The following is a 9,971-nucleotide window of genomic DNA, read 5'->3' as shown; positions in this document are numbered from 1 at the left end:
AACTATTGGATGTATCAATACCAAGTAGAATTCCCTGACAATAACAAAGCAAAGACCCAAATGTTGGTTGTTTCTGCTTTGGTTTCTATGATATGCTGAAAATTGGTGCAAGTGTAACACTGACTGTACCTTTTAGTATTTGCTCATGGGTTTTTGTCTTCTGTTAGTATTCAGTTTTCAAACTGATTTTGATATTGTTGTGACTTTTCCCCCTGCAAAGCAAGAGATGCCCAATACAATCTGTAACTGGATTTAAACCTACTTGTGATCTGTATTTCTTGGTCCACGTGATGGATTATCTAAAGTCCAAATATTAATTGCATTACTAAAAGCTGAGATACCATTTCCTTTGTTTAAGAAACAGAGTAATCAGTCCAGGTAGACAAGACTTGATTTTATTAATGAAATGCATTTTTTTCTGTTTGAGGTGATAGTTACAAACTTTGGTTTTAAAAAAGGAGTTTGGAACAGCAAACTGTTGACTTTAAAAGAAATCTGTTTTACATATAAAATGTTTGCATGACTCAAAACAGCTGGAAATGAGCTAGTGGAATCTAATATCAATTAATTTAAACAAATTTTATAAGAAATAGTAACAAACATTTCTTTTTCAAGTCTTACATATATTATGAAAAATAAGTACAAAAGGATTTGTGTTCTTAAGTTAATATCTATGTCTGACTACCTGGAAATAAAATGTTTTGAGGCAAGGCCTAACCAGCCATTTGTAAAACTTTTGAATGCAAATTATAACTATCTGGGTCAGAAAATAAGCACTGTGGGTAGCAGTTTCCTCATGTGTTGTTTGGCAACTAGGTAGAATCACATGACCTAGACATATTCACCAACAGGGGCAACTGATGAGCAGAAACAAGTTTCAACTCCTTTATTTCTTCCACTGGGGAGAAAATGGATTCTACAAATCCACATCCAAAATCTGGGGCACATTCATAGAACTCCTGCATCACATACACATAATTGTCTGGTGATCGGTTAGATCATATCTGACCATGTGCAACACCTGTTCAAGTGGCAGCAAATCTAGTTTTTGTTTGGCATCTGCTCAGGAACCCCCCACTGTCAACTTGGTCTGTTCTTATGAGTTTACTATACTCTCTCGCACCAAAAGATCTCAGGAGATTTCTAAATTAATCCGCCACTTCTTTCTGGACCTTCTTTGTAGTGGAATGCTCCACTGTGGTCCTAGTACCTCCCTTTTCTCACCGCCCCGCTCCAATTCTCTAAAAGATTGAAGAATCTTTTTTAAGTGCTTCTGTTGTCAAAACCATTATTCTGTTCACTGAATTTGATAAGAGAGCATTTATAGTGCATTGGATGACTATCAGCAAGACTTGCATTTTTATATAGTAGCGCCCACCATTTTCTTCCCCATTTAGGAGTCTCCGTACTACTGTGGCCATTTTAAGAATCTTCTCAGCCTTTTTTTTTGCCTTTTTGAACTGTGGAAACATGCTACTGTCACTTCTGCTGAACAACTAACAACCTTACTTAGATCTTTTGGTGAGATAGAGTATAGCACATTGATCTGCAGAAAGCAGGTGAAGTTTTTCATGCCTGGAGATAAATATTATCACTGCTGTCTGCATATGAAGGCGCACTGTTAAATGAAGCAGCAGCATGGGCCTGTTCAAAAGTTGGCATCTCTTAGCCTGCTTCAAAGGATCCATGAGAGCAACAACAGGGATACAGCCTCTCTTGTGGTCAAAGTCTGTCAACCTGGACTGCCCCATTGTTAACTAGTTATGTAAGGCTTCATGATACCACAAGATGGAAAGAGAAAAAGGAAAAAAGCATACTAGAACAGAACAGACAGATCCAAGAATCTGTTGTATAGAATAACCTCCGGTTCAAGGAAGGCAATATTCACAATTGTTCACATATAATTTAAGTAAACCTGGCCTAAATCTGTAAGATAACTTATACGGCACATAAATAATTGTTTAGAATTCAATTTTAATTTATATGTGGTTTATCAAAGTACGACGATTACAAAATGAGATAACATAAAAAAAGAGAGAAGACTATCTGACTAATGTTTTAAAGGTGCTTTTTCACATTGCCCATGGGGCATGATAAAAACACCATTCTGCTTCAATAATATTGAAATATTCAGACATTTAGGGGAAGAAAAACTCATGTTAAGACTCTTCCCTATACCAGTGACCCGTCAGTTTTGGTGAGGAGATACAATGGTATAAGAGGTGTGCTGTAGACTCCTACATAGCGTTAGAGTCTTCTGACATTACATGAATGATACGGGAGGAGTTAACTCTGTAGCAGTTCTCACACTCTAAAGGCAATGCTCAAAGGAATCCTCAGTCATATCTCTTACATGTTTGAGATATGTGTCCCAAAACACAGTGGGATTATTTTAGATGTGTGTATGTATACATATATACATACTTTTTTTTCTGAAATATCCTGACAACAGAAATGGAAACTTTAAAAGTATGAGGTATAGTATCATGGAACAGCACCCCAATAGGCACCTTCCTTGTTGTAACTCCTTAGCACAAAAATAGCAACAGCAGAAAAATGCTTTCAGTTTGCCACCTGAGGTTCTATTGGTGACTTCAAATAACAGAGCTCTTGAACATCAATATATACAAAGGGATTTTTATTATTATTATTATTAATATTAATCAGGAAAACATGGAATTGATTCACTGGAAATTACAACTTTATTTTTCATAATACATACACAGTATTGACAACACAATTTGAAATTATTATGAGATAGGAGCCAGTTGCAATTCAGGGTCACATGCAAGTTTTGGAAATGGACACAGAAAGGACAGCATCATACTGTACATAGAATAATTACAGTTTATTAAACACATCTTCTTAGCACCTCTTATGATATAATAGAAGGAGCACCATGACATTCAATTTTACAGCACCAAAATATTCAAGGGGAGTAAGTAGATGGGTTGGAATGGGATGGAGGAGGCTGTTCATAAAGTTAGCCCCATGCTGCCTGCCTCTGCCACAGCATCCTTCACAATTTTGTAAAAATAAGTTTAAGTCATGTGATTCTCATCCTATGGGGGCAGTGGGTGTTTTCTAGAGAAGACATATTACATGGTGAGACACATTTTCTACACCATCCTTATTCAAAACTTGCATGTGGCATTAAGTGGGTTGATGGCGGCACCAAGGTGTATTGTTACTTGCTGATCACCTTTTGCTGATCATCTTCTCTTTGCTCTCAGATTAACCAAGGAAACAGACGGGACCAACTTCAAATCCGAATTTCTGATTCTGATCACCAAAGTCATTGATCATCACATCAACAACAGGCACTTGGTCAATTTTGAGAGTATTAATTTCAACAACAGTCTTTGCATAACCTTTTCTTGACTGTAAAAAAACACACACACACATAGCAGAATATAAATAATGAATTATTTAAAATAACAACTATTAGCTGTTCCTCCTTAGATTAAACTTAGGCTAAACTCCTTGGAGTTTAGCAGGCAGGGCATTTTTATTTTTTAGATTATTACATTTTTATTATATTTTACCCAAACATAAGCCAGGATCTCAGCAGCTAACAATATGAATAAATGCAATTTAAAATATAAGCAACCATTTAAAATCCTATAAAAATATAATCACAAAAATTAAGACTAACAATAGTGTTCTAGTCATGGCTGTCTCAGCTGCTGCCTTTAATTTCAGGGAAATTAATTTCAGGGAAACCAAGCAAATGCAGAGAAGATGAGCTAACTGAGATGTCAGTGTGCAAAGGGGCTAGACAAGGAAAAGTACAGAGGATGTGAAGGACAGGACAGGGAGAAAAGGAAAGCAAAGGGAAGGTGGGGGAAGGGAGGAGAAGAGAGGCCAGTTGATGGAAAACTTTTGCTATTTTCAACCATAAGCCTGACATAAGCCTGGAATTGCAGCCACAGAGCCAGAAGTTGATTCTTGGCAAGAAGCAGCACCAAGAATGTTGGTTGCTTCCATCTAGTGAAATGGCGCAGCAGCAACAGCAGTGAGTAATTCAGAAGCTGCTGTGAGTTAACAGCACACCCAATAAGATAAGAGGAAAACTGTTGCCAGAGCAGTTTACATTCAGTTAGATTAACTTCATTGGTTCTCGTCTCATTAAAAAAATGACATTTCTGTGAGTGTACCCTCTGTTGTCACACTCTGGGCTGATAGTTATTGTCACAAGGTACAGTGATGGCTGGGAGCTTATACTGCTTGAAACAGATACATTCAAGGAAAACAGCATTATCAGTGGCAACTGGCTAAACAGAACCTTTAAGTTTAGAGGCAGCATGCCACTCAATACTAGATGTTTCACAGAAAGGCTATTTTTTTCCACACCTCTGCTTGTAGGTTTCTTTCAGGTCATCTGGTCAGCTTTTAAATGTACCTTTGGTCTCAACTAAAAGGGTTCTTCTTGTAATCTTATGAATTGCACTGAATATGAGTGAGGGCAGTGAGGGTGAGGAGAGTCAATGTGCCAAAATGTATGATCTCTACTCCAACTCATCTAGTTTTGAGGAGAAGGAGGCAAGGGTATGTTTTGCTATCTACACACAGGAAGTGTGTTTGGTTAGAACTCTCACCACGTGTCAAAGTTACTAAAATGAAAAATCAAGCTCAATTAAACTGCTGAAGCAACGTTTGAGGATGGGGGAGAAGTAAAGAGGTGGCACATTGGGACTCAAAAGAAAGGGTGAGCAGTAAACCTAGTGGGTTGTTGGGTCAGGCTGGAGGGAAAGCAGGGATGCCAATAAAAAGAATTCCAACTGAGTATTTGCCAGCAGGGTGTCATAAAGTTGTCAAGGAGCAGAATCAGTGCATATGGCCCACAAGTACACAAAAGCACTGGATGGTCCTTTAGGATTAAATGAGCAGCAATTCAGTACTAGTGAGCATCTCACTTATTCTTTTATTCTAATGCCATCCAACTATATCAGATTGCAGTGCTACTCTCAGCAGCAGCTTGTCAGATATGAAGAAGAGATACAATATATTTTAAAGAAATCTGGAACTGATTTCACATCCATTGTCTGTTTTGGAGAGAAATTATATTAAAACCAGGATGGGTAAGGGGGCAACTTCCATTTGCAGTATTACTGCTGTTCACCTTGAACAGCAGATTGTACTGTACAAACGCTTTCCAATTACTCTCGCATCTTGAGGCTGTTCTTCCAATGGCTGCCCTTGTCAGTGCATTTACAACAGAATCATGTGCTGCTTTCTCTCTTTGCATTGTGTTAAATAACAGCATTTGCCCTTCTAAAGTTTAAATTTTTCTTTTTAAAAGGGGCAGATAGTGCATAGGTAAAAAGAAAAAGAAGTCTGCAAAAAAATGAAAGAGTATTTAAAAGAGAAAGAAAAAAGACTTTTGGAAACTTTTATAAGAATAGCATTAAGCTGAACTCATTTGCTTACTTAAGATAAGCTGCCTTCTTAAAGCAGAAGAGAACATCTTGGGCTTATACTTACTGCACAACCATCATGGAGGGCTTTGATGTAAGGATTGTTGTCGTAAGACATCTCTTCATCGTTTGAGCCTAAGAACCTCAGTGCTTTGTCATAGCTGTCAGAAGAAGCGTCATGCCAGGCCACTGACTGATGACAGTTGTAAGTGAAGTTCTGTCGGGCGGAGGCACTCAGTAGTTTAAGGAATGTCATTTGGACCATATTAATGGAATTGCCTTCAGCATCCACATATGAGAGCTAAGGAAGTTGAAAAGCAAACAAAACAGACCACAAACCAGGCAGATGAGCATGTGCTGGATTCTCCTTTCACAGTGCAAAACAAGATTACAGTTGACACAAACACACATTAGCAGGCCTCTTTTCTAAATCAGCTGACACAAGCCACTTTGTTGTCCCATTAAGAATGCAGACAAGCTATGAATCAGTAAAGAGATGCTCTCTTTATGCAGCACAACATGATTATACACTTGAGTGGCTGTCAGCAGCAGAGACTTATCCCAAAGAGTATGCTGCAAACTTGCAAGAACCAGATCTTCTGGGCCACAGCTTCAGTTCATTGTCGCTCTGTGGCCTGGCTTGTATGTTTGCCTAGGTCAAAGGTCATATTCTGTGGCAAACAAACATATGCATGCCCTGCTCCAGCATGACCTTAATGTATATAGGCATTTCCTGATGGCATAAGTGCACACTGAGATCTGAATTATACTTATTGTCAGTACAGCCATAGAAAAGTGTCCTGTAATAGGGACTTAATGTGGTATTATTTACTAGGTGTCTTGACCTGGATTACCCAGGCTAGCCCGACCTCCAAGTGCATTCAGAAGCAAGGTCTGGATGTGAGACCATCGAGGAAATCCAGGGTTGCTATGTAGAGGCAGGCAATGGTAAACCACCTCTGCTTGTCTCCTGCCTTGAAAACTCTAAAGTACTGCCACAGTTCAACTCCAACTTGTTGACACTTTCCTCACCATTTCCTAGGCAAAGTAATTTAACTCTATGTAAGGAAAGCTTCACCTGCTCATTTTTACGCTATGGAAAGGGCAGGACATTCTTCTCCAGGCCAGTTAGCAGCTCTATTTATACTTCACCACCCCCATTTCCCTCTCCTAAAAGGGGGAAGATCATATTTCTGCTTCTGGTACATATGAGGCCCCTTCCCCTAATCCCAAGAATAGGGCTATGATCAGTTTCAGGTTTTGGGGTTTTGCCTTAAACCTTGCCCTTGCCTTAACCCTAACCCTAACTTATTATTTTTATTTAATTTACTCAGTCATAAATTGTTCCCAAATTATAACAAAACCCCGAAACCTAAAACTGACCATAGACCAATTCTCGGACTGCGTCCTAGAACACAACGTAACACTAAGGCAATCTTGAGCCCCTAAGCTTTCCTTAACCCTAACCCTAACTTATTATTTTTATTTAATTTATTCAGTCATCAATTGTTCACATAATTGTAACAAAAAATAAATTAAATAAAAATAATAGGTTAGGGTTAAGGCAAAGACAGGGGCTCATACTTGCCGTAGTGTTACGTTGAGTTCTATGGCACAGTCCGAGAATAGGGCTACGGCAAGTCAAGCCTGAGCCCCTGCCCTTGCCTTAACCCTAACCCTAACCCCATGGGAGTGAACCTACGGCACTCCAGATGTTCATGAACTACAATTCTCATCAGCCCCAACAGGGGCTGATAGGAATTGTAGTCCATGAACATCTGGAGTGCCATAGGTTCGCCACCACTGCCCTAACCTATTATTTTTTATTGAGGACTGAAAAAATTAAATGAAAATAATAAGTTAGGGTTAGGGTTAAGGTAAGAGCAAGTGCTCAGGCGGGCCTTAGTGTTATGTTGTGTTCTAGGGTGCAGTCCGAAAATAGGGTGATGGTCAGTTTCAGGTTTTGTAATTTTGCCTTAACCCTTGCCCCTGCTTGAACCCCAACCCTAACTTTTTATTTTTATTTACTTTATTCAGTCATAAATTTTTCCCAAAATTGTAACAAAAATCCAAAACATCAAATTGACCATAGCTGTATTCTCAGACTGCGCCACAGAACTCAACGTAACACTACGGCAAGTCTGAGCCCCTGCCCTTGCCTTAACCCTAACCCTAACCTATTATTTTTATTTAATTTATTTTTTTGTTACAATTTTGGGAAAAATTTATGACTGAATAAATTAAATAAAAATAATAAGTTAGGGGTAGGGTTAAGGAAAGGGCAGGGGCACAAGATTGCCTTATTGTTACGTTGAGTTCTAGGGAGCAGACCAAGAATAGGGCTAAGGTCAGTTTTAGGTTTCAGGTGTTTGTTACAATTTTGGGAACAATTTATGACTGAATAAATTCAATAAAAATAATAAGTTAGGGTTAAGGCAAGGTCAGGAGCTCAGGCTTGCCTTAGTGTTACGTTGAGTTCTAGGGCGCAGTCCGAGTATAGGGCTATGGTCAGTTTTAGGTTTCAGGTTTTTGTTACAATTTTGAGAACTATTTATGATTGAATAAATTAAATAAAAATAATAAACTAGGGTTAGGTTAAGGTTAGTGCAGGGGCTCAGGTTTGCCTTAGTGTTACGTTGAGTTCTAGGGTGCAGTCCAAGGATAGGGCTATGCTCAGTTTCAGGTTCCAGGGTTTTGCCTTAACCCTTGCCCTTGCTTGAAACACAATCCTAACTTTTTATTTTTATTTACTTTATTCAGTCATAATTTTTTCCCCAAAATAATAAGTTAGAGTTAGGGTTAAGTCAAGGGCAGGGGCTCTGGCTTGCCATAGTGTTACGCTGAGTTCAAGGGTGCATTGCGAAAATAGGGTTATGGTGAGTTTCAGGTTTTGGGTTTTGCCTTAACCCTTGCCCCTGCTTGAACCCCAAACCTAACTTTTTATTGTTATTTAATTTATTCAGTCATAAGTTGTTCCCAAAATTGTAACAAAAACCTGAAACCTAAAACTGACCATAGCCCTCTACTCGGACTGCGCCCTAGAGCTAAACGTAACACTAAGGCAAGCCTGAGCCCCTGACTTTGCCTTAACCGTAACCCTAATTCATTATTTTTATTTAATTTATTCTGTCATAAATTGTTCCCAAAATTCTGAGAAAAACCCGAAACCCAAAACTGACCATAGCCCTATTCTCGGACTGCACCCTAGTACTCAACGTAACACTAAGGCAAGCCAGAGCTTCTGTCCTTGCCTTAAACCTATCCCTAATTTATTATTTTTAATTAATTTTTTTGGTTACAATTTTGTGAACAATTTATGACTGAAAAAATTAACTAAAAATAATAAGTTAGGGTTAGGGTTAAGGCAAGAGCAGGTGCTCAGGCTGGCCTTAGTGTTACATTGTGTTCTAGGGCGCAATCCGAAAATAGGGTTATGGTCAGTTTCAGGTTTTGTAATTTTGCCTTAACCCTTGCCCCTGCATGAACCCCAACCCTAACTTTTTATTTTTATTTTCTTTATTCAGTCATAAATTGTTCCCAAAATTGTAACAAAAACCCAAAACCTAAAACTGACCATAGCCGTATTCTCGGACTGCACCCTAAAACTCAACGTAACACTGAGGCAAGCCTGAGCCCCTGCCCTTGCCTTAACCCTAAACTATTATTTTTTTAATTTATTTTTTGTTACAATTTGATCACCATGCTAAAAAACCCAGAGGAATTATCAGAGGTTTATAGCACAAATTCTACTAGAGGCCAAACATAAATAAGAGATTATTTCCATTCTTGTGTGTTGTAGTACCCATTTGGGTTTTGGTGTGTCTACCATCCACATATTACTTTTAAAGAAAAGAAATGGTCATTTACCAGCTTGCCTCTCTTAAATTCACTGAACCAGGTTCCTGGATTTTCCTTTGGCCATGATGAAATTCTTACCTGTGAAAGAAGCACAGAAAACATGAATGTTAATTGTGAAGACAAGAAAGGAGTAAGAATTAATGGAATTCGACATAAAACACTGTCAAATTGATCTTTTTTTTTAAAAAAAAAGAAATGGGCTTTTTGCCTAGATCAAATCATAGAGGGAAAGAAATTTGTATCTTCTCAAAGTAACCAGATGCACTGCAAGGGGTTGGACGTTTGCCCCACCCACCACCTTCTATATTCTTGCATATTCTGCCCAGCAACAGGACTAGAGCAGGCTTAACAAGGACAGGCAGCAAGGCTGTGCTGGATAGGCTTCGCGGTGGCAGCGGCAGTGGGGGGGGGGGGTAGCTGAACTTTGCAGGGGTGGGAATTACCCCCCATAATAGTTTTTTTCTCACTCCCCCTCAAAAAAAGAGAGATTCATTATTGAAGTTGCTTATAGTGATAGGTAGTGCAGTTAAAAATTACTAGTTTATAGTTGGTAGTAGTTCATAGTGGTTCATTTATAATAATAGGTAGTTTACAGTTAGTAGTTCATAGTTAGCGGTTAATTCATAGTTGATAGAGTTAGTAGGGTTAATTAGTTGATTGTTATCATTAATAATTGGGGATTGCCTCAAAATGCCT

General features: G+C 38.6%; 1 protein-coding gene across 1 annotated transcript in view; it reads right to left on the bottom strand.

The window, feature by feature from the left end:
- Positions 1 to 373: 373 nt before the first annotated feature.
- The window catches only part of COL11A1 (collagen type XI alpha 1 chain), a 309,931-nt gene continuing 300,333 nt past the window's right edge, over positions 374 to 9,971 (bottom strand). Inside the window, exons 66-68 of the mRNA XM_048496576.1 lie at positions 9,285 to 9,353; positions 5,485 to 5,718; positions 374 to 3,381 (exon numbers count right to left, since the gene is read on the bottom strand). Coding sequence (XP_048352533.1) covers positions 3,235 to 3,381; positions 5,485 to 5,718; positions 9,285 to 9,353 — 450 coding nt within the window. The 3' untranslated portion in view covers positions 374 to 3,234. The remainder of the gene's footprint in view (positions 3,382 to 5,484; positions 5,719 to 9,284; positions 9,354 to 9,971) is intronic.

Source organism: Sphaerodactylus townsendi, linkage group LG05 (genome assembly GCF_021028975.2).
Source record: "Sphaerodactylus townsendi isolate TG3544 linkage group LG05, MPM_Stown_v2.3, whole genome shotgun sequence".
Taxonomy (NCBI): Eukaryota; Metazoa; Chordata; class Lepidosauria; order Squamata; family Sphaerodactylidae; genus Sphaerodactylus; species Sphaerodactylus townsendi.
The sequence above is the reverse complement of the archived record's forward strand: the minus strand, read 5'-3'. Positions and strand labels throughout refer to the sequence as shown.